At 34.5% G+C, this 24,441-nt stretch overlaps 1 protein-coding gene across 6 annotated transcripts in view; it reads left to right on the forward strand.

Annotated features, from left to right (window-relative positions):
* Positions 1-24,441, forward strand: part of LOC114494503 (sodium channel protein type 1 subunit alpha) — a 124,597-nt gene that overhangs the window by 72,758 nt on the left and 27,398 nt on the right. For 3 of the 6 annotated variants that reach the window (XM_028509665.2, XM_036023360.1, XM_036023361.1), the window contains 14 exons: positions 896-1,024; positions 2,675-2,766; positions 3,846-4,115; positions 6,844-6,907; positions 7,622-7,763; positions 9,211-9,417; positions 10,896-11,180; positions 12,109-12,489; positions 14,024-14,156; positions 15,320-15,558; positions 16,830-17,003; positions 17,959-18,315; positions 19,521-20,003; positions 23,134-23,254. In XM_028509665.2, the coding sequence (XP_028365466.1) occupies positions 896-1,024; positions 2,675-2,766; positions 3,846-4,115; positions 6,844-6,907; positions 7,622-7,763; positions 9,211-9,417; positions 10,896-11,180; positions 12,109-12,489; positions 14,024-14,156; positions 15,320-15,558; positions 16,830-17,003; positions 17,959-18,315; positions 19,521-20,003; positions 23,134-23,254 (3,077 nt within the window). Of the gene's footprint in view, positions 1-895; positions 1,025-1,689; positions 2,566-2,674; positions 2,767-3,845; positions 4,116-6,843; positions 6,908-7,621; positions 7,764-9,210; positions 9,418-10,895; positions 11,181-12,108; positions 12,490-14,023; positions 14,157-15,319; positions 15,559-16,829; positions 17,004-17,958; positions 18,316-19,520; positions 20,004-23,133; positions 23,255-24,441 lie in introns of those variants that run through there. The other 3 variants (XM_036023363.1, XM_028509666.2, XM_036023364.1) reach the window with 2 other exon arrangements.

A 24,441-nucleotide genomic window follows, 5' to 3' on the forward strand; every position in this document is an offset into this window, starting at 1 on the left:
AACATCCACATTAGCCTACTATTTCATTCTAAATTAAATTTTCATATCTCATGACTCTAGAATTATCCCCTTTGATGTTTTTTTCTTTTTTTATTGTTGCTCAAGTACAGTTGTCTCCATTCCCCGGCCCCCACCATTCCCAACCCATCCAACCATCCCCACCTCCCAATCCTACCCCACCACGGCTTTGTCCATGTGTCCTTTATACATGTTCCTTGATGACCCTTCCTCTTTTCCCTCCATGACCCCCTTCTACCTCCCCTCAAGTTACTGTCAGTTTGTTCTTAATTTCAATGACTCTGGTTCTATTTTGCTCACTTGTTTGTTTTGTTGATTTGGTTCCAATTATAGGTGAGATCATATGGTATTTGTCTTTCACTGCCTGGCTTATTTCACTTAGCATAATGCTCTCCAGATCCATCCATTAACAAAATTATTTTTCCAAGTAAATTAACCTGTCTTGTGGAAAGAGAAAAATAAAGACTGGCTAATTTGTCAATGTTTTCTCATTCATAAAACATGGTTGAAATTGAGTTTTTTACCTTCTAAAGGAAAATTGTTTTATGCCTCTGAAATATAATAGATTGGCCACTCCATCACTTGAATGTACTAGATAATTCTCAGGAGACCTTTTCATTTATGTCAATACTAAGATGTGTCAGGAGCCGCCTAGATTTTATACAGCATTTGTTTATCACTCTGCCATCAGGACACTCCTTGTGTGGTAGAGAGTTGAATTGAGATTTAAGGCTATATTTTATTTGTATGAAAATAACATCAACCCACTTAGATTCATTTTACAATATTCATCTATTCACCAACAGAGTGAAAAGAAATTAATATGTTACGAAATAAAATTATTCTTTTATCAATTCTTGTTGGATACTGTCTCCAGGTACACCTTCACAGGAATATATACATTTGAGTCACTTATAAAAATTATTGCAAGGGGCTTCTGTATAGAAGACTTCACTTTCCTTCGGGACCCATGGAACTGGCTCGACTTTACTGTCATTACGTTTGCGTAAGTGCCTTTTTTAAAACTCCAAAGGACTTTGTTTCGGCTTTCTGTGCATGCTTATCCTTGGAAAGAATAAGCTTACTTGAACTGTAGAATATTTTAGTGTGCTTTCTACGTTTAAGCTTTGGATTTTAGTTTAGTACAACAGAGGTCAAAGTGGCATTTCACTTTGACATAAAGTCTTTGCAGCAATTGAAATTACAATTTTCACATGTAGCAAACACCTGTCAGCAAATTTCACACATGCTGCTTTTTCAACACACACATACACCTTAATATGAAATCAAATATGCATTCCTAATACATCTGTGAAAGTGGATTTTAAAAAATACAGGCACAAGCAACTTTGCTGATGTACAAATTTTCATTGGCCTTACCCAAAGTACACACCCTTTCCATCTTCTTTCATTAGTTTGAAATAACAATAAAAAGTAAACATCTGCTAGCACTTGGTTCTGACAAATCATATTAATAGGAAAAATAAGATATTTAATATATTAAATTTTTATTTCATCAGTAAATAATTTTAAGACCTATAAACAGACATACTCCCTCTGCCATTTCCTATTTCTAAAATGATTCCTTTTATCTCTTCTTTCCCTTTATAATTATCATCTTCTCTTTCTTCACTCTCAATATAAACACAAACCTTATTCTTACCTCCCTTCCAGGTACACTCAGTGTGTGCCCAACATCTTCATCCCTGTCCACTCCCCAACCACCTTTTTTCTCATGGTGAACTCCCCCAAGGAAGAAGAAGTCAGGAAAGGAATAGAAGGTCACACCACTTGCCCTTGTCATTCTTTCAGGAGCTAACTTCTTTAGCCTCAAAGAGGTGTGATGAGGTGGACAGGAGGAGAAGTAGTGGTGTACTCAGGGTTCCAAATGCTGCCTGTCTCATGCTGATTCCTCATCTAGTCATGCAGGCCAGTTCTTCACCGTTCCCTCTGACCACGGTTTCAAAGAAGGCATATTGAGATTATTGTTTTCTGAGAATAAAATAGCAGGAATGGCAGGGGCATCATTGGACCCCCATAAAATATTGTCCTTAATTTGCCTACCGACTTTGACTTCAGAGCTACACTGGGAAAATAGTCATGTGCACATAGTCCAGCAATCTGACTTTTTGTGCCGAAATTTCTCTTGGATTATTTTATGCATTTTTTTCTAACTGAAACCTTGAAACTATAGCCAAAGGTTTCTTTCCTTTTTTACTTAATTCTCCTAAATTACACATGATGCTGACTGTATAGCTTTTCATAATGGCAACAAGATTATGTGCTTTCTGAAGTTTACATCTAATTAAATGCATTAAATTATGTGAGTAAGGAAAACCATAGCAATAAACTCTAATTTTTAAATTGCTACTTACAAAGGAGGTCTTTATAAAAGACCAAAGCAAATATATAGAATCCTGCTTAAATCTTGAATAACGCTGATTTAATTCTACAGGTATGTAACCGAATTTGTAAGCCTAGGCAATTTTTCAGCTCTTCAAACTTTCAGAGTCTGGAGAGCTTTTAAAACTATTTCTGTAATTCCAGGTAAGAGGTGTTTAGTGTAAAACATAAGGCTCCTTGTACCAATAGCTCTTTCTTTGTATCCTTTCTTTGTATCTTTGTATTGTGTTTGTGTGTGATCTCCCCATTGCAGATATGTGACAGAGTTCGTGGACCTGGGCAATGTCTCAGCATTGAGAACATTCAGAGTTCTCCGAGCCCTGAAAACAATTTCAGTCATTCCAGGTGAGAGATGGGTTAAACCCATCATGTGTTTTTCACTGCTTGATATTCAACATCACAGAATATCAGAACCATAATGATTAAAATCATAACAATAAGAATCAGGTGTTTCAAAGAAAACAATTCTGATTATTGGGACATACGTTTTTATGGTTTCACATTTTCATCAGCCCTGGAGTTTAACAATTTCTTGCATGAGACGCTGTAATAATAGTCTGTGTGATTTACACTTAGAGATGTCATTTATGTTTTATATCAATTGTAAGGATTTGATCCCTAATTTTTATTTATTTACTATTTATTTGTTTTTATTTTAGAGAAAAAGAGAGCGGAAGGGATAAGGGGAAGGGAGTGGGGGGGAGAGAGACATTGATTTGTTGTCCCACTTATTGATACATTCATTGGTCACTTCTCGTCTGTGCCCTGACCAGGGATCAAACCCACAACCTTGGCATATCAAGATTAGCTCTAACCAACTGAGCCAGCCAGTCAATGCCTCATCCTTGCTGAATGTACCAATCTGTAATTTCTAATTTATTGTAGTCATTGATTACTGTGTCTATACAATGTAATCTTAATATTGCTCTAAAATACAAGGGAATAAGATAATAAAGACTATCATGACTCTGCATGGAAGTTTTATTATATAAAGTATAATTATACTCCAAACCACTCCCCAGTATATAAAAATCTTTCTTATTTATAAGTAAGAATTCAAAAATATATATTCTGTTAATCTGTTATAACACTGACTCTAATGAATAATGGGCCAAGTTTCATTAGCAAAAGAGAGATACAAAAGCCTCTCTTAGTATAGGCTTCATGGAGACCATGAATCTCCCATTATTTTCCCTCCAACATACTGGGATATGGATCTTCATTTCATTGTGTAGATCATTACATTGCTGGAGGTCACCTCCGTAAGTCCTTCAGCCTACTGTGAAAGTGCTTCTCTTTCACTGACATTGGATTCATTTTCCAACATGTGCATGGGATCTATGTTTCCAAGAAAATTGTGTGAGGCTTTTGTTTTTTCAGACCTTCTAATTCTTTATAGTAATGGCCTCCTTTCTTTCTTTAAGGCCTAAAGACCATCGTGGGGGCCCTGATCCAGTCGGTGAAGAAGCTCTCCGACGTCATGATCCTGACTGTGTTCTGTCTGAGTGTGTTCGCACTGATCGGGCTGCAGCTGTTCATGGGCAACCTGCGGAACAAATGTATACAATGGCCTCCCACCAATGCTTCCCTGGAGGAGCATAGTATAGAGAAGAATATAACTGTGGATTACAATGGCACACTTGTAAATGAAACTGTCACTGAGTTTGACTGGAAATCATATATTCAAGATACAAGTAAGAATTACTGTTATGTAGATTTATTTTGCATTGTTGATCTGCCCTCCATTTAGGCATGGATATCTTTTTAATGGTTGCATAACAGTTTTTAATCTCTTAATCACCATATCAATGTATGTGCAATGGTTTGCATATATGTTTATTTCATTAATAACTATTCTGATTTTGATTCCTAAATGGCATTTTCTGTTGTATCATCATATGGGAGGCCAAAGAATTCAGCTAGAAAATAATTTTCCCAGGATCTTTGGTTGCTGATGGGGACAATTGAATAACATAAAAATTTCTAAAGCCCTTTTTGAACTCTAAAGGACTATGCAAATGTAATCCATTAAATGTTAATTAGAGAATGCCTTTTATATACCAGAAACTGTACAGGCTGCTAGGAAAACAATGGTAATGACACATGGCTTCAGGGTGCTCATACTTTAGTAGGTTATTTTAATTGTCATTTTATGGAAACCAAGTGAGATATAAAGGTAAACATTATTCTTATGTTTGTAGAATAAGAATAGTACTACATCAAGTAGAAGTTATGGGAATCAGTTTGTTTTTTTCAAGAGTATAGACAAAACAGTCAAATGTTTAAATAATCTACTATAGAAGGAGGGAAAAATAATTGGCCTAATATTCTTTTTCTTTTGAAAGTGACAAGGAAAGTAAGTAAAATTCTCTCTTTTATTTAATTTTAGTATCTGCCAGTAGTAACATTTCAAAAGCAGAGAGTTAGAACGTGATTCATGGGGAACAGGAATATACTTTTAGAGAAAAATATTAAATATATAAAACTTAGACTCTGGATGTATTTAAATTTAGCTATATCTTTATTATGTTAATGTCATGACTAATATTTAGGGGAAAAAGTCAAAGAAGAATGAAAACCTTAGTGACTGGTTGTATGGACCAAATAGGATTAATCATAAAAGGTGACTAATGGTTTGATAATTCTTAAAGTAATGATAATATAACAAAAACTATCAGCACTTTTTATAGTTGCAGACCTAGAAAATGCCTTGGTTGCTACACATGAACTCTTCCACAATATTAGTGACATGCCAACAAATAATTTGCAAACAGTTTTAAATCTCTAGATTAAGAAAAACACTTTCATTAAGAAAAATACATGTCAGAGCAGAACATGGAACATCCTTTATTCATTTTATATGTCAACAAGTCCACTGCCATCATCAACTCATTATTTTTAAATCCTATATCAAAGAACTGACTATGTGGAGGTCATTTAGGGCTTATTTTCTCTAGTGAAAATTTAATGGATGCCATTGTCCTTACATTCAAAATCAAAGATATCTGAAGTCACTTTCAGCTGTAAAAATCTACTCCCTAATAATATTTCGTTTGTTGAAAAGTTCATTTTAAACCAAATGCAAATATAAGCAAAGTAGTTTGTCTTTGAAAGTACTAGAATATCAAATTTATTAAAATTAAAGATAAACATGACTGAAAGTTATATTTTCTCCAGATTAAGTTTATAGGTCATTGAATTTAGTGAATAAATCTTCACTTATAAGTACCTGATATTGAAAACTTATCCAGAAATGGCATGTTGCTTTCACTTTGTTTAATTTTAATTAAAAGTTAAGAACTTCTTTCTGAGTTTTTCTATATTCAAAGAAGTAATGATGTTGGAAATAGAAATTATATTTCCCATTATGTTTTGTATCCCTTACAGAACTATGCTAAACTTCTCTCAAAGTTTAGCATCTAGAAAATATTTCTTCTTAGTAAATCTAAAATTTTTCTTCTTAAAAATTTCTCTTTCAAAATGATTATCTAATTACACATTTCTCTCCTTGTTATCCCTTGTCTTATTAATTCAGTAAACTTTATTGAAAGATGACTATGTTGCTGTAATATGGAAATAGATGACTATAATATGGACATAATTAACCATTTGACTTGCTCTTGAAGAGAAACAACATTTGTAAAGAAATAATTGAACAATGGGACAATGAGTAAAATAATAACGGAAGCCTATACATGTTAGTGGTAGCCCAGTGGGAGTTCCCAGTTTTGCCAGGTCTTTAGTGGGAAGGAAGTAGAGAATGTCCAGAAGTAATTCACAGAAGTGACACTTCAACTGGATATTGAGAATCTAAAGAATTTGCCAGGAACAGAAAGCTTTGCAATAATGTAGTGTTCACCTATAGTAATTATTTAAGCTTTAGTAAATAAGATTATTTTTTATTTCATCTGTTTTAGTAGTTGACATGACTTATGCATCCTTTACTAAAAGCCACCTATGATACATTCTAGAAGTTGGTAGAATGTAAATTATAATTAATTATTATACACTTATAAATTGTGTTTAAAAATATAGAAGACCAGAAAAAATACGGTCCCTTTATTTTAAAATATGTGACTATTAGGGAAAGCAAAAGTATTTTCATTTATTCTTATAGAATGCAGTTCTTATTTTTAATGAGAGTAGTGGAAAAACACTGATATCTTTTAAATATTATGTTAATACCTGTAGTTATCACTACTTTTACATTTTCAAAGAAAAAAATATTTTGTTCTATGAAGTATTTAATCCCCTTAATACAATATCTACTGTTTGGAGGGAAAAGGGGCAAATACCTATATCTTTGAATTATGTAATATACTTAAAATTACTCATTGAACTCTAAAAAATATCACCTGATCTTGTCCTCATTTTGCAATGTAATGCAAATATTCATCATATGACTTTCTTTTTTCTAAACAGGATATCATTATTTTCTGGAGGGTTTTTTAGATGCGTTACTATGTGGAAATAGCTCTGATGCAGGGTAAGCCAATAATTTGTGTGTGTATGTGTAGAAATTGAATATATATAAAGTGTGAAAAAATTGTTTCACCTTTTTTATAGAAACTGACAGATAACAGCCAACTAACTTTATTTATACTAATTTTCTATAATTATGTTTACCTATAAGGTGAAGGATTATTTAAATATTAGGCAGGCATTTATATTTTATAAAACAAGAAGTAGCCCTGGCTGGTATAGATCAGTGGATTGAGCACCAGCCTACAAAGCAAAGGGTCACTGGTTCGATTCCCCGTCTAGGGTACAAGCCTGGGTTGTAGGTCAGGTCCCCAGTAGGGGGCATGCTAGAGGCAACCACACATTGATGTTTCTCTTTCTCTCTTTCTCCCTCCTTTCCCCTCTCTAATAAATAAGTAATAGTTTAGCTCAAATGCTTTTCTTCTTAGATGAGTGTATATGGTTAGGAGCCAACTCCAGAGGCTCTATAGTAGGGACAATGAACAAGATATGTGTTAAAATGCTAATTATCAGCAGAAAATAATTTTCTGAAATATTATTAGAAATTCTATGCAATATTTTAATGATGACATCAAGTGGCTAGTAAAGTTACATCAAAAGTTGAGAAAAATATTACTTCTCATACTTCTATTCCTTGAAATAGACAACGGTGTAAGTATAGCATGCTACCAGAATAAAAACAGAATTTCTTATAAACTTCTTTTTTTCCCATTTACAGCCAATGTCCAGAAGGATATGTGTGTGTGAAAGCTGGTAGAAATCCCAATTATGGCTACACAAGCTTTGATACTTTCAGCTGGGCTTTTTTGTCCCTGTTTCGACTGATGACTCAGGACTTCTGGGAAAACCTTTACCAACTGGTGAGAACCTGAGGAGACATGTACTGCATTTAAGTAGAAGTATTTGAGAAAACCAAGTTAGATATGAAATTCAAACCCCGGCATGATATAGTGCAAAGAGCACAACTTGAAATCGGGAGATTTGACTTTCTTCATCCTATTGCTTATAACATGTATTAAGCATAGTGATTAAGCTGGGGACAGTGATTCTCTCGCAATTCCCCTCATCTCGAAACTTACTAAACCCACCACCCTTCCCAGACAGAGATCTTCTGAAACAGATGGCATACCCTCCCCTCAGTCCCATCTGTCCCCTCAAGTATTATCGCTCAGGTGGCAGGTGATAAAAATAAAAATAATAATCTGTGGGGGATACCGGGCCAGCAGTATCCATTGCGGCTGTGGATGTTTATTGAAACACGAGAAAAACATTCACACAGACAACTGAGTCCTGTGGGGAAATAGGTATGAAATGGCCACTCTCTCTAGTGGAGAGCACCGTGTTCTCCTGCCTGAGCACGCTTTTATTGGGTTCGTTTACACAGAAATTCAGGTAAAGCTCATTAATTATTGCCAGGAAGTAAGGATCAAACAATAGATAACAAAGAAGTCTAAGGGCCTATTTTGAGTCAGGGTCAGATAGCTAAAGAGCTGTAAAATTTTGAGGAACAAACTTACTTCTTGCTTGGACCCTTATCATTTCATTGAGAGCATTCTAAACAAAGCAGGTTTCACAGGATTTTACATACTCTTTCTTAGGCCTGATTGCCTGGGGAACCCGCCCTTTCTGGCACAGGGCTGCACCACCCTCTGTCATTGTTTCAGGCTTAGGTGGAGCAAGGGAAGTAAGGCAGCCAAGAGATTAGGAGATTTTCTCGCAGACAATGAGGACTCAGGCTATGTCAAAGCCGAGGGGGGCGAGGGTCCATCATCCCCTTTTGCTGTAGCCCCCGAAGTCCTTCCTTGGGGGCTTCCCACATGATCATGCCTGTCTTAAGTCATTCCCCCCTTGGGAAATCTTACCTGTCATTGGCTAACCGACCAAGCACTGGGGGCCAGTTATGGATGAAGTAAAAGGAGCAGAAGCCGCACTCCTAAACCAGGGAGATAAGCTTTTATCTCCTTGGTGCCTTACAGTCCAAGGTCGTTCCCTCAGCCTTAGCCTTGGCAGGGATCACAGCTTCTGATACCAGGCAGGGCGGTCCTCAACAGGTCTCCATGGTATTTTACTTAACTCTGTTTTATTCTTGGTAATTCTAAGAATTTCCTCCTAGATATCAGAATGTGAATGTATGAGTTAGGGGAGAAAAAGATGAGGCTTAAAAACTGACAAAGATATAGGATGGGTGTGAACATCATAATTATTATTTGTATCAGAGTCCTGAAAACCACACAAGTAAGTTGAAAGTTGAAGCCACCATTTAATAAAATAATATAGAAAAAATAATGCTGATGTTGTTGTTTCTAGACATTGCGTGCTGCTGGAAAAACATACATGATATTTTTTGTGCTGGTCATTTTCTTGGGCTCATTCTACCTGATAAACTTGATCCTGGCTGTGGTGGCCATGGCCTATGAGGAACAGAACCAGGCCACGTTGGAAGAGGCAGAGCAGAAAGAGGCTGAATTTCAGCAGATGCTTGAACAGCTTAAAAAGCAGCAGGAGGCAGCTCAGGTAAATTCACCAAATGAAGTATATCCTGTCCCATGGTACTATTTATTTTCTATTGTATGGTTATTACAAAAATATTGGAGAGAAAGTGAGAGAAAGATAATTTGGTTGTACTCAGGAGAAGCTGGTAGTATAAGAGATTAGAAAAGATTTCTGCATTTTGATCATCTATATAGATAGTTTAATTATTTTAAGATGTTTAAATTAATTATTCACCACAGTAGAATTCACTCATGCTATTTTAATCATCTGAAGATTTTTAGATAAAAGGCAAAATGTGATTTTTGGGTTTCTTAAGTGGCAAACACTTACTGGCATTAGGAGAAAAATCCCAAGAAATCATATTTTCTTTAAAAATTTATTGAATATTATATTTAAAATGTTTACCTGGTTATTAGAAAGTAGCCCATTGTTCTCTGTAAACAAAACTATATTAGTTTTCAATGTGGTTCTTAATTGTCTTTCTTATATAAATAAGGAATTAATCAAATCAATATAATATTCTCTGATATAGCAATATCCAACCAGCATATGAAAGTTATCAATTCTGTAAAGATCAGGTAATCTAAGGATTACTTGTTCTTATAGTGAGGTGTCAGTACTCCTACTTCAATAAAGTGACTTTCCTATCACTTCCATCTTTCTTCACTCTTTACTTTAGCATATTAGCTCATTGTCTTTACCCAAGTTGATTGGGTAATATTAATTTTTTGGAGGAATCTCTGTATTGAGGTTACTCTGGGGATAATAATAATAATAATAATAATTGCCACCTTGGTACCAGTACAAGCTGCAATCAAAAGACTCTTCCATCCCACACTTACATGGCCAGCACACACCAGTGCTGAGCTGAAGTAGGCAGGGACAATATTGGGGAACTGAGTGTGAGTGTCTTGTCTTGCTTAGTAGAAACTACTGACCCTCCCTGCTCTAGTTTTCTGATGGACTTTTGTGTAGGGCTAAGGAAAGGATTTTTATTACCTTATATAAATTTTATTGACAATATTTTGAGGATATCGTGGAACTCTTTATCAATAACTAGAGAGAGAACATCAGCTCTTTATCTCATCCCTCCTACTTTTGGATGTGACCTCAAGTAACTCATCAGCTTTTCTTCCAAGCTCCAGTTTCTTTTTCAAAGAAAAGAAGGCAATGCTAAGTAAATACCAATTTTCAGAGTAAATCAAGTCCCAAAAAGTACAATGAATTTCTGTGCTTGTTGATGCCTCATTGATCCTTTAGAATATGCAGTCTATAAAATACAATAAATGTTAGCACAGTGAACACCAGGTTAACTCTGAAAGTCTTCATTAGGTGGAAAGAAAAAGTAATTCCCCTAATAATTGCAGAACTTCTTCTATGTGAGATCAGCTCAAGTCAGCTAAATGTACTTTTTAAATGCCATGCAAATACTTGGGTCATTTGTTAAAAGGATAAAGTCTTTTCTAGCGCCCTGCTGAGACCATTTCTCCCCAACACAGCAAGCAGCCGCTGTAACTGCCTCAGAGCACTCCAGAGAACCTAGTGCAGCAGGCGGCCTCTCCGACAGCTCATCCGAAGCCTCCAAGTTGAGTTCCAAGAGTGCTAAGGAAAGGAGAAATCGGAGAAAGAAAAGAAAACAGAAAGAGCAGTCTGGTGGGGAAGAGAAAGATGAGGATGAATTCCACAAATCTGAATCTGAAGACAGCATCAGGAGGAAAGGGTTTCGCTTCTCCATCGAAGGGAATCGCTTGACATATGAAAAGAGGTACTCCTCCCCACATCAGGTAAGCGCCACTGAGTTCCCTGACACATGGGGGAATCGAAATGCTGAAGACAGCGGGTGAATTAAATTAGACTGGTGAATTTTCATCAGCAGAATTGACTGCTATGTTTATTGTATTTAAACCCATCCTTTCTGCATATAGCTATGTGAAAATTTTCACTCCACATATGTAAGTTTACAGCATGGTGTAGTTAAGACAACACTGAGTTGAAAGTCAGATGACCTGGATTCTCATGCTGTCTGCTGGTATTTATAACTAATGACATTTCATCTTTCTGGTCCTCAGCTGACCAGTAATGTCTTTGTGTGTAATTTATGTTGTCCTCCCCCCAACTTCTTTATAAACCATCCAGTGTGCTTCTGAACACATTAGTCTTTGTACACTTTACAAAAAGTTCATCACTCTGGTTTCAGAAATTTTAACCTCAAGTTCTAAGAACACTGAGCCTTATAGACACAAAAGAAATTGTAATTAACTTAAAGCGATTTTAGAACAGATGAAAGCAATTTGTGAAAAGTGACAAAATTCCTTGAAAGGAAAGAACAGGAAAGACAAATGTAGCCTTATTACAGTCAGGATGTTGATGTTGAGCAAGTGCTTACAGTGTCCATAGTGATATTCCAAGGATGTTTCCTTTTGAACTTGAAACATGGTGGCTCAGAGTTTTGTTTTTCAGCATAGCTTAAAGTTGCAGTCTATCTCCCCATTCATTAATCTCAAGGACTAGAAACCTTCTCCTTAAATTAAAAGAATTTACCTTAATCTGAATGCACAGAAAATAAAAATATTGTTAATCAAAAGGAATAAATCATGTTCTGTTATGAATGCTGAGAGCTCTTTCAACTTAATCTTAAAAAATTAAAGCACATTTCAAATGGCTATATTAATATGATTTTATTTATTTTTTCATTTGGTTTCAAACTTTTAGTCTTTGTTGAGCATCCGTGGCTCCCTATTTTCTCCAAGGCGAAATAGCAGAACGAGCCTTTTCAGCTTTAGAGGGCGAGCAAAGGATGTGGGGTCAGAGAATGACTTTGCTGATGATGAGCACAGCACCTTTGAGGATAATGAGAGCCGGAGAGACTCCTTGTTTGTACCACGAAGACATGGAGAGCGACGTAATAGTAACCTAAGCCAGACCAGTAGGTCGTCCCGGATGTTGGCAGTGTTTCCAGCCAATGGGAAGATGCACAGCACTGTGGACTGCAATGGTGTGGTTTCCTTGGTTGGTGGACCTTCAGTTCCTACATCGCCTGTCGGACAACTTCTGCCAGAGGTGATAATAGATAAGCCAGCTACTGATGACAATGTAAGGAAGTTTTAAATAGTTCAGGCATGGCTGGCCCATTATTACTGCACCAGCCAGTGTTTCTACAGAATGGAACCCCTTGAGAATGATTCCTGGTTGGTCAAGCTGTGAATGCACCTGCATCTTCTAATACCTTTATAGACTAACCGACTAAATCTTAAAGCCTCAACCCTCTCTTGCATAACACCTGAATGCATTTACTTATTACACATGCTAAGGATAAATTAGGCACAATAATAAATTACTGCCTCCAGTTGGAGGATTTGCTATATACCCATGCTGAACTTTGAGAGCATGACATCTTCTAAAGTCCTGGTATAAAAGTGAATGAATGATGTCTATGTTTAAGTGTAAAGGGTGTATAATAAATCTTTCCAACAGGTTCTTCAATATAGCCCTGCTTTAGTTTAGAAGATTTTCAAGAACACTGTGCCTAAATAGCTCCATTTTTATCTTAAAATTTCTAGTCTTACTAAAAAAAGAATGCTGATATAGGTCTTCTCCAAACTAATCTAAATGAAAAGAAACAAATAAATTATTAATATAGACAGGTAAAAAAATTTGCCTGTGTTCAAAGGTATGTTGTATGTTTGTGATATATACCCGGATGAGGAATTTCTAAATAGATGGTGCCTCTTATTAGACTGTTAACTCATTTGGAAATATATCAGCATGATGAGGCATGAATAAGTCAGAATTAGATGACATATTGCTTGGTACCCTGGATAAAACTGTTGTCCATGCAGCATGTGTATGTGTGTGTTTAAATACACATTTTGGCACTGGCCAGTATGACTTAGTTGGTTGGAGCATTGTCCCATAACTGAAAGGTTATGGGTTTGATTCCCAGTCAGGGCACATACCTAGGTTGCGGGATCCATCTCTGGTCTGTGCAGTCTTGGGTCCAGGCACCTACAGGAGGCAACCGATCAATGCCTCTCTCTCATTGATGTCTCTCTCTTGCATTGATGTTTCTCTCTTGCATCAATGTTTCTCTTTCTCCCTTCCTCTCTCTCTGAAAAAACAATTAGAAAATGTCCTTCATTGAAGATAAATAAATTAATAATAAATATACATTTTGTGTTTTCAGTGACCATCTATTTCTTGTGCCCAGAAAATGAGATGTCTCATGATCATTTGTATTTCTTTAAAAATAAATAGCTACCTTGTTCAAAATAATATGCCTTAACCATTTATATGACTTTTTCATATTGTTAGTTTTTTACTGTTAGTTCCAAAAGGGTAACTGTTAACTATGTCTCACAAGAGATTATCAACTATACCTAAATTATATCATGTTTTGTAAAATTATGAAATCAGAAAGGTAAAAAACTCAGTTTTTGCTGTATGGCTAAGTGGTTGACAGTTTGGACATTCCAGGTTACTAATACAATAAGTCAGCAATACCTGCCATTACCACTTAAATATGAAAGTGCATGATGCATGTGTTTCATGAAACGTATGTGTCACATTGGTTGTCTGCTTATCATATTGCTCAAGTTAATTATTTAATACGTTAGCATTTTCTTTACAGGGGACAACCACTGAAACTGAAATGAGAAAAAGACGGTCAAGTTCTTTCCACGTGTCCATGGACTTTCTAGAAGATCCTTCCCAAAGGCAAAGGGCAATGAGTATAGCCAGCATTTTAACAAATACAGTAGAAGGTTTGTAACAAATTCCATTTTGATTTTGATTAATTTTACTAAACTTATATTGTCTCTTTAAAAACAAATATCTCTATTTGTGCATTGGAAACTGTATGTATACAGGGGTGTCCAAAAGTAGTTTTATAGTTTTTTTGTATGAAAAAAGACATGCAGACTGTGATTATTACAATAGCTTTATTAACTGCATTTCACATACTCACTATTATTAATCTACTTTGGCCCACCCCTGTATTCTAAATATATAATAGGTTTTATTCAAGAGCTGTTATTTGTTATAACTACTTATAAATTCTAGGAGCTTTAAAAACTATTTAAATTCAATAATATTGGACCTCTAACAAATGTTTTCCTGTGTGTAGAAACTCCTTGAAAATGAAGAATAAGCATTTCTATTAGGAGTTTCTAATCCCATTAGCCATAGTGATCCTCTCTTCTATTGTACTTCACTTAAGACTTCCAACATCAACCTAAATACTCTCAAGATTGGAGGATAGGAGTAGGTCATTTTCACAAAATAAAAACAAATTAATAAGATGATTCTTGGCTCAATTCATCCCTATCTTATCTCTTACAGCCTGAAGATGATATCTTAGCTAAATACTAAAAGAGAATTACACATAATATCTACACTACCCCAACCCATGTTTCTATTGAGACTTCATTTCAAAGATGATTCACTTAACTTAAGGCCAAGTGCTGAGCCATGTTATCAATGCACACAAGAAACAAAGCTATTCTGCCCTGGCTGGTGTAGCTCAATGGACTGAGTGCCAGCCTTTGAACCAAAGGGTTGCCGATTCAATTCCCAGCTAGGACACATGCCTGGGTTGCAGGCCAGGTCCCCAGTGAGGGATGCTTGAGATGCAACCACACATCAGTGTTTCTCTTCCTCTCTCCTTCCCTTTTCCTCTCTAAAAATAAATAAATAAAATCTTTCTTTTTTAAAGCTATTCTCTCCTACCTCTGTTATATGTATATGTCTGAAGAAATATCTTTGGGAGGCTAAGGAATAAATATTTAAATTTGTTCTAAGTACAAAAGTGTTTGTAGCAAAGGGAAATACATTGATTACTGAAAAAAAGTCTAGTAGGTCTGAAATAAAGAAGTATATTAGTGTATAAAATATATATTTTGGTGGTTGTTATTTTTTTTTAATCTAGAACTTGAAGAATCCAGGCAGAAATGCCCACCCTGTTGGTACAAATTTTCCAACATATTCTTAATCTGGGACTGTTCACCATATTGGCTAAAAGTGAAACACCTCGTCAACCTGGTCGTGATGGACCCATTTGTCGACCTGGCCATTACCATCTGCATTGTCTTAAATACTCTTTTCATGGCCATGGAGCACTATCCCATGACAGATCATTTCAATAATGTGCTTACAGTAGGAAACTTGGTAAGCATATTGGAAGGTAAATGTGTTCAGTCTTCAGTTTTTTAATTTAAGTAACTGTTTACATTTAATAGCTTACAGCAGTCTTTCCACCACACCTCTGACTCCTGGCTCCCAAAAGATAGGAATTACACCTAGTTATCTACACTATACATTTTGCCAATAACAATAGCCCTTAATATTGAAGAAAAAACCAAGAGAGTAATAGACATAGGACTATTGAAAAGACAATATTGATAGTTATAAATTTTTCAAGATACAGAAGCAGTTTAAGGACACAGTTTTTGAAATGACATTATCACAGTTCCCCTACTTGTATTGAAGTAGAAGGCTAAAATAAAATTGCTCAGCAGTACGAGCAATAATGCAACTACTCAAAACATGTCTCCAGCTTTTTTATTTCCAGTGTCTAGATAGGATGTGTGTTGTTTTATCCATCTATTCTATATTGAAACTATAAAATATTGAAAACCTCCATATTATTTATTTTATGATGTATATATTTATGATTACATGATTTTATGATTATATTATATGATTAACAAGGCCATTTTTGGTGCAAGTTACCACTTAATTCTTTTTTTGTGCTTAAAAACCATAAATTATTAAAGTGTTTGTCAGTTGACTCAAGTTAGGAATGTTAGCTTTTATTCTCTGAAAGAAAGAGGACTCGAAAGTAATATATGCATTTTCCATATTTGTTTTGTGGTTTAAATTTTTTAATGTAAAAAGCAAGCAGGTAAGACATCCTGTATTGTAGTATTTATATTTTAAAGCACTAGTATTTATACTATAGAAGTAAATTTATTTTTTCATGTGCATAACAAATTGATAATAGTAATGTACACATTATAATAATAGCTATACATGTATAACTATCTGATTTTAAGGAAATGAGGATAAACTTATGGATTAATAAAATTTTTCATGGGCAAAGTCTTACCAATACGTGTGCTGTAGAAAATCTGGAGGAAAAGCAGTTTGATGTAATGGGTAGAACACTGGTTAAAAATAGAATTGCACTCAAATCCTAGTTTTGCCATTTTCCAGTTGTATGATAATCAGGCAAGTCATTGAACCCATTGGAAGTCCTCTTTCCTCATCAGTAAGGTATTTATAATACCAGTAAGGTAATTATAATACAGGTAAGGCATAATATCAATAAGGCAATTATGGGGAAAGCAGTATAAACATTTTGTTCTAACAGCAAATAATGTGTTATTCTACTTTATGATTATGTGATGGAACTACAGTAATTTTTTTTTCAATCTTAGGTTTTCACTGGAATCTTTACAGCAGAAATGTTTCTGAAAATTATTGCCATGGATCCTTACTATTATTTTCAAGAAGGCTGGAATATCTTTGATGGTTTTATTGTGACACTTAGCTTGGTAGAACTTGGCCTTGCCAATGTGGAAGGATTATCAGTTCTCCGCTCATTTCGATTGGTAAAAAAACAAAACAGAACAGCAACAACAACAAAAAAATCTGTCCAATAATAAGGGTTTTTGTATAATATTGTCATAGGTTTGAACATACAACCATTAACATTTTAAGTTTTTTGTAATATTTGCATTGTCAAAAACTGTTCCTAAATGGATAAAATGTCCCCATTTATTAAAAAAACTTTATTGCAAAAAGCATAGTCATGAAAAGTTACCATTTTGATTAATTAGTTTTCCTAGAGATGACTACAGTTAATATTTCTGGATCTAAAAAGTGTTTTAATGAAAATATACCACATTTTAGTAGTAACTTGAAAATATAAACAGCCCTTTGTTGCAATGGATTATGATCAGATACTAGATGTGCATGCAAAAATTTTTCCTAATTCTACCTCTGGAAAATACTTTCCAAAAATCACAAGAGAGAAATCTGTAGGATTACTTAATGTGCCAATTGATTCACATATATGTTCTTGCATATCAGAGAAAGAATTGTAATCATGGTAAACATTCCAACTTTTAAAATGCAAGCACATCTAGCTATGTCAAGGCTCAAAAAGAGCATTAATGAATAATAAACACTTTTCCCCACTTAGGGTCCAATATGATATTACTTTGCACACTGTTAACAAATAAATATCAGTAGAGGTCATTGCAATTCAGATGTTAATATTAGTGTCAGGCTTGGTATGCCTTATAACCACTTTCACAAAACAAATTAAAGGCAATCAGATCCCAAATTGTCATTAAACATTTACTCTCAGGGAAAATTATCTACATGGTTAAAATATGGAAAAACCAGATTCTTGTTATGTGGTCCAAAATTATTCATGAGCCTGTAAGGGTTCAAAGGCAGGGTAGATATAACAGATTCAATATTAATCATCATTTTTGGTAGATAATAATATATATAATGCTTTTTATGATCATGATAATATATATTTCTTTTATTTACCAGCTCCGAGTTTTTAAATTGGCAAAATCTTGGCCAACATTAAATATGTTAATAAAGATCATCGGCAATTCCGTGGGGGCCCTGGGAAACCTCACCTTGGTGTTGGCCATCATCGTCTTCATTTTTGCCGTGGTCGGCATGCAGCTCTTTGGTAAAAGCTACAAGGATTGTGTCTGCAAGATTGCCAGTGACTGTGAACTCCCACGGTGGCACATGCATGACTTCTTCCACTCCTTCCTGATCGTGTTCCGTGTGCTGTGTGGAGAGTGGATAGAGACCATGTGGGACTGCATGGAGGTCGCTGGTCAAGCCATGTGCCTTACTGTCTTCATGATGGTCATGGTCATTGGGAACCTGGTGGTATGTGCCCATTTAAGATGTGTATTTCAGAAATAGATTAAGAGCAGAATAGAATGATTACCACTTTATCTAAAACAAATTTAAAAAGTCTCTTACCTTTGATATTCTTATTGTCTCATTTTGACAACATAGCAGTATAGCAGGGACCCTATAGTAATTATACTCAACATCACTTTATCAACCATTTCATCACATTTATTATGTGAATTCCAATACAGTATCATATTGAAAATATGACTAATAGGATATGCTGGAAAGATTCAGAGACAAGGGAAGAACTCTAAAATCAATTTAGAATAACCCAATCTAATATGCTAGTTTAGGACTAAAATGTGGTGCCTTTAAAAGTTCATAGTGATTTTGCTCTTTCCTTGCCCCTTTGTGGCAGTAGTGTTCAGTCACTCTCTGTCATATGGCAGATGCATTAGCCAACCTGAGTTGGCCATTTCTCTAGGGTCTCTCAAATCAAAACAAGAGTTGGTTAATCAATCATGAGATCAAGTAAATGGAGTAACTGATCAACTCTTCTCTCTTTCTTAAGTGTGGAAAATTAATTACTTTTTATAGTATAGAAATAAATAATATATTCCTATATATATAGTAATATACCAGCCTTATGGAAATATTAGTTATTATTTATAAATAGTCCCCCTAATTAGTCAATTAATCCAATTAGTGGGGTATGAAAAATACAATAGATTAAGAAAACAAGTGTCAATGCCTATGTTAAACCCCTAATTCTTATCTTAGGTCATAATGATTATTTTTCAATTAATGTCTAATTCAGTACAACTCTTTATCAAAATGAAACTATAGAATGCATATAAATTCATAATTTCAAGCACTAATAATTTTTAAGTTTAGGACTCATATAAATACATACTCTATCTGTTTTCTTATAATCACACAATTTTAAACTTAGCTAAACCTTAGGGCATCTCATTCAGTTTCTTGATTTTATAAGTGAGAGAACTTGAGATCACCAGAAATCCTCTCTTTGCACAAGGATATATGTATAGTGCAAGTAGCTATGAGCAAGATCACAAATTCAGATTGCCCAATTTCTATTCCCTATGCTATGGTGTTCCTTTCTCACCTAGCTGTTAGAAGTTATAGTTTCCTCTACACTGAGAGAAATAGGTGAACTCAATCTGCTCTTCTTTATATTGGGGTGAAATTATAATCATGTTTGCATTATTTTTAAGGTCCTGAACCTCTTTCTGGCCTTGCTTCTGAGCTCATTCAGTGCAGACAACCTTGCAGCCACTGATGATGATAATGAAATGAACAACCTCCAAATTGCAGTGGATAGGATGCATAAAGGAATTGCTTATGTGAAGAGAAAGATATATGAATTTATTCAACAAGCCTTTGTTAGAAAAAAAAAGATTTTAGATGAAATTAAACCACTTGATGATCTAAACAATAAGAAAGACAGTTGTATGTCCAATCATATAACAGAAACTGGGAAAGATCTTGACTATCTTAAAGATGTCAATGGAACCACAAGTGGAATAGGAACTGGCAGCAGTGTTGAAAAATACATTATCGATGAAAGTGATTACATGTCATTCATAAACAACCCCAGTCTTACTGTGACTGTACCAATTGCTGTAGGAGAGTCTGACTTTGAAAATTTAAACACAGAGGACTTCAGTAGTGAATCAGATCTGGAAGAAAGCAAGGAGGTAAGATTTTATAGTTGTTAGGTATGAATTTGTGTGTATATACATGTATTATATTGCTTGTATTTACGATTATATATTATTTAATTTGGAATTTTTTGCCATTATGTAAAGTTTTATTTCACTGAGAAATCAAACATTTAGGCCCAGGAGGATGATTAATAAACAAGAATAATGTAGTTTGGGGATGAGTTTTCTTATCTTTATTAATGGATATCTGTTAGACAGTGAATGAATGAATGATCCAAGAAATGAATAAACATCATCTGACTTAATAATTAAAATAATCTTGAAAAAAATGTGTCTAACTTTTCAGGTAAAAAAATTAGCTTAGGGAGCTTAAGGTCATATAACCAATCAGGGATATAGCTAAGAATTGAACTTAGAGCCTTTGTTTACAGTTCTATATATATTCACTAACACTGAATATCACAATTAATAAGAACAATTTAATATTTAGTAAATGTGAGTAATCCACTATAGAGTATCCTTCTAACATACAGACTGATGAAAGAATCATCTGGGTTTAGGAATGATGTGGGAATTGAGTTAATATTCAACTTTTCTAGTGCTTTGTAAAAATGCTAAATCTCAGTACAGTGTCTTTTTCTTTGATATTATGAGGGTGTTTTGTTGAAAGTCTTTAACAGAGGTCATTTTAATTTTTAATATGCTTAGTGTACATTAGAAATATTTACTAATGCACAATGTGCACAATTAAATATTAATATTGTTAAGATTATAGAGCATCTCATTTATGTGTGATTTAACATATAAATATATCTTATATATATAACAATAGTAGTTCACTTTTAAAATTGTACATACCTAACTTTAAAAATAAGAATTTTTTTCAAAAATAATATACAAGGTCTGTCTAGAAGAAGTTCAGCCATTGTTATTTAATGAGAACGGAATGTGGGACATCAGTGTAACTGGAAGTTAAGGAGAGTGGACTGAAATGTGCATGCGTGAACAATGACAACCTCACGGTACTAGTTAGTGGAGGCAGTAGACACCACTGAGTACACGCACTGTGTGGCTGTCACATTGCAAATGACTGAAAGAGTAGAACAGTGAATCTGCATCAGATTTTGCATTAAGCATGAACATTCCTCCATGGAAGCTACTCAGATGATTCAGAAGGCCACAGCTATGGGCAACTGGTGATTGGCAGCTTCATCACCACAACACACCTGCTCATGCATCACGTTTTGTGCGGAGTTTTTTGGCAAAACATCAAATCACCCAGGTGACTCAGTCCCACTACAGCCCAGATTTAGCACCCTGCAACTTCTGACTTTTCCCAAAACTAAAATCATCTTTGAAAAGGAAGAGATTTCAGACCATCAAGATTCAGGAAAATACAGCAGGGCAGCTGATGGCAATTGGGAGAACTGTGTGAGGTGCTAAGGTGCCTACTTCAAAGGGGGCTGAGGCATCATTGCCCAAATACAATGTTTTTTGTATCTTGTATTTTCTTCAACAAACGTCTTTATTTTTCACAGTACATAGCTGGATACTTTCTGGAGAGACATCATATATGTACACATTCGTATTTTGTTCCCTTTTGACCCTTAAACTCTAATTTACTTTTAATATATTTTAGCTCTTAGTATATTGTGAACTTCTATTAACCTTATAAACTATGGTCTCTGTAACAAACTCAGTCTCAAATAAAAGCAGACACATCCTAAAATCAAGTTAGAGAACAAGAAAATACCATTTAATCTTAAATGGTATTAAAAAATATCATGGAGTATTTTATTTGCTTTGCTTTGTTTTCACACTCAGGGTCAAAATAATTTGCTTCAGTAAACATTTTTAAAAAGAAAAGATGTTACATAAAGCCATTGGGGTTGTGTAGTTATTAAGTAGTTATGTACAAGGCAAATTAGATGCCTCAGGTATAATGTGGTCCCTGCATACTGAACGCTCACTTGGTAAGTCATCCTGCCAAAAATACGTGGGTAATACAAGTCAGTGTAGAGTTAGCTGTTGAGAGTCACATGTGAAAATATACATATTTTCAAATGAACAGCTCATTTTGGAAGTTAGTAAATTAAAGGTTGATTAATGGTTTAGTAAAAATTAAAATGGATTTTTAAAATAGTGTATTAATTTTAAAAACTATGAAAACCATTGGGTTTATTAGATGAAATTCATAATAAAATTCAATTTTAATTTAAGAACAAAAAAGGAAAAATTAAGTGACCTTATTGATTTTTAAAGCAATAAAATACTTATTTGAAAATGTTTTCGTTTTGCTGTTATCCAATTACTTTAGTATTTTATCTGAAATTATATCTAATGTACTAATGTAGAAACAGACTCCATGCATCTAAAATTCTTTCCCTTCCATTTTTGAGTAATAGTGCTATTCTCCAATTAGATAACCTACTCAGAGCCAAATTATCTGTGATTTCAACAATGAAAAATATAACAATACATTGATAAAATGTATGGGTTATGAGGGCTTTAATAACATTCATTTAGCCTGTGATAAAATGAAGAAATATTAAAAAAGAACTCTGATAATTCAAATAATATAACTAATAGAAGTAAATATGCTATAACTGTATATTATCTCAAAAATTATATTTACAGAGAAGTATTATTTTCAAGTATGCATGATACATTTATATAAATTAACAATACACTGGATCTCAAAGTAAACCTCAATAAATTCAGAATAGCAGACACTGTATAAGGTTATTATCTTCATAAATTCAAAACAGAAGACATCATGTAGCTCATTATCTAATCACAATGCAGTAACAGAAATTAATAGTGGAATAATAGAAAAATTTTAACCACTTGAAAATTAAGAGATTGTCTCCTAAGCAAATATTAGGGCTTTTCTAAGTCATAGAACAGTGGTTTGCTTAGTACATCTTTCTGATCGTCATTTGTAACTTCATCAGCAACCCAACTTCACATTTCCATTGTGAATTATGGTAAAAGAGTTAATATAGATAGTTTCTTTTCTTACTTAATTCACTTCAGCTCTAAACTTAAAGTCTATTTCAAAGAGAACTCAAAATCTGTTGAGAAAACTAACCCTTTCCTGCTAGGGTACTTATTAGTTACCCAAATTAAAATTATTTACTTTTTATGTCCATCTGACACACAGAAACTTAATGAAAGCAGTAGCTCATCTGAAGGCAGCACTGTAGACATCGGTGCACCTGCAGAAGAACAGCCTGTAGTGGAACCTGAGGAAACCCTTGAGCCTGAAGCCTGTTTCACTGAAGGTAAAGAAAATGACCCTCGGGATAATCTTCCATTTATGGAGTAAAGTTATTTTTAGTTTTCAATCACCCAAAAATGGACCACACATAACAGAATACAACTTTGTAATAGATCTACTTCAATTACCTCTAATATGCTAAGAGATTTATAGTCTATTGTTAGGTTTTGGTTATCTCTACCCATTCTGTGGAAGGGACTGTAAACATGGAGGAAAATATTTTAATATAAACAAAACTAGTAACTAATTTATCTTTTTTAATCTCTTTTTTAAAGATTTTATTTATTTATTTTAGAGAGGGAAGGGATGGAGAAAGAGAGAGAGAGAGAAACATCAATGTGCTGTTGCTGGGGGCCGTGGCCTACAACCCAGGCATGTGCCCTGACTGGGAATCGAACCTGCGATGCTTTGGTTCACAGCCCGCGCTCAATCCCCTGAGCTATGCCAGCCAGGGCCTAATTTATTATTTTAAAAAATAAGGTGATTTTAGAAGTTAGCATATTAAAGACTAGTTAAAATTCTCATACACAGAATTTATCTTTAAAATAACTTTAATTAAATTAGTTGCAAAGACAGTCTGTATTTTTTTAGTGAAATCATCATTTTCCAGTGCTCTTAGATGAAACAGAAAATAAGCTCTGCCCAATACCTGGTAACTGAACAGTATCTAGTTGAACCTGCTGCAATATGGAAAATGGGCCTAAAAGCTTTGTTTTCTCCATGAGTAGTATTTCCCATGGTCAGATTTTTGGGGGAATTTGAGTTTTGAAGAGATTAATATATTTGCATAGTCTTTATTTAGTGATCTCTTCTTTAAAGGCTTGATATATAATGTCTCCCTCTATTTCCTATATAAATTATACACAACTCTCAAAGTCCTTCTCAAACTACCTTCATCTGACCATAGTAAAAAAGAGCTTAACAGCTATAATAAATATATCCGTTTAATTCTCCTGATAACTAGCCATATATTCTTTCATGGAAGCTCTTCTCTGTTTTGAATTGTTATATGTATCATCCCAGTTTTTCTTCCTCTCTTTTTCCCTTCCTTCCCTTCCCTTTCCTTTATAGAATACCTGCCTTTTTTCCCACCCTTTGAGGCAGAGTTCCTACATCTTTTCTTGAAAATCAGGATGTAATGTTCTTGGGGGCAAGGTTCATATACTCCCCTCCTCTTTCTTCTTTCCTCCT

The sequence above is a fragment of the Phyllostomus discolor genome, chromosome 4, assembly GCF_004126475.2.
Source record: "Phyllostomus discolor isolate MPI-MPIP mPhyDis1 chromosome 4, mPhyDis1.pri.v3, whole genome shotgun sequence".
Lineage (NCBI taxonomy): Eukaryota > Metazoa > Chordata > Mammalia > Chiroptera > Phyllostomidae > Phyllostomus > Phyllostomus discolor.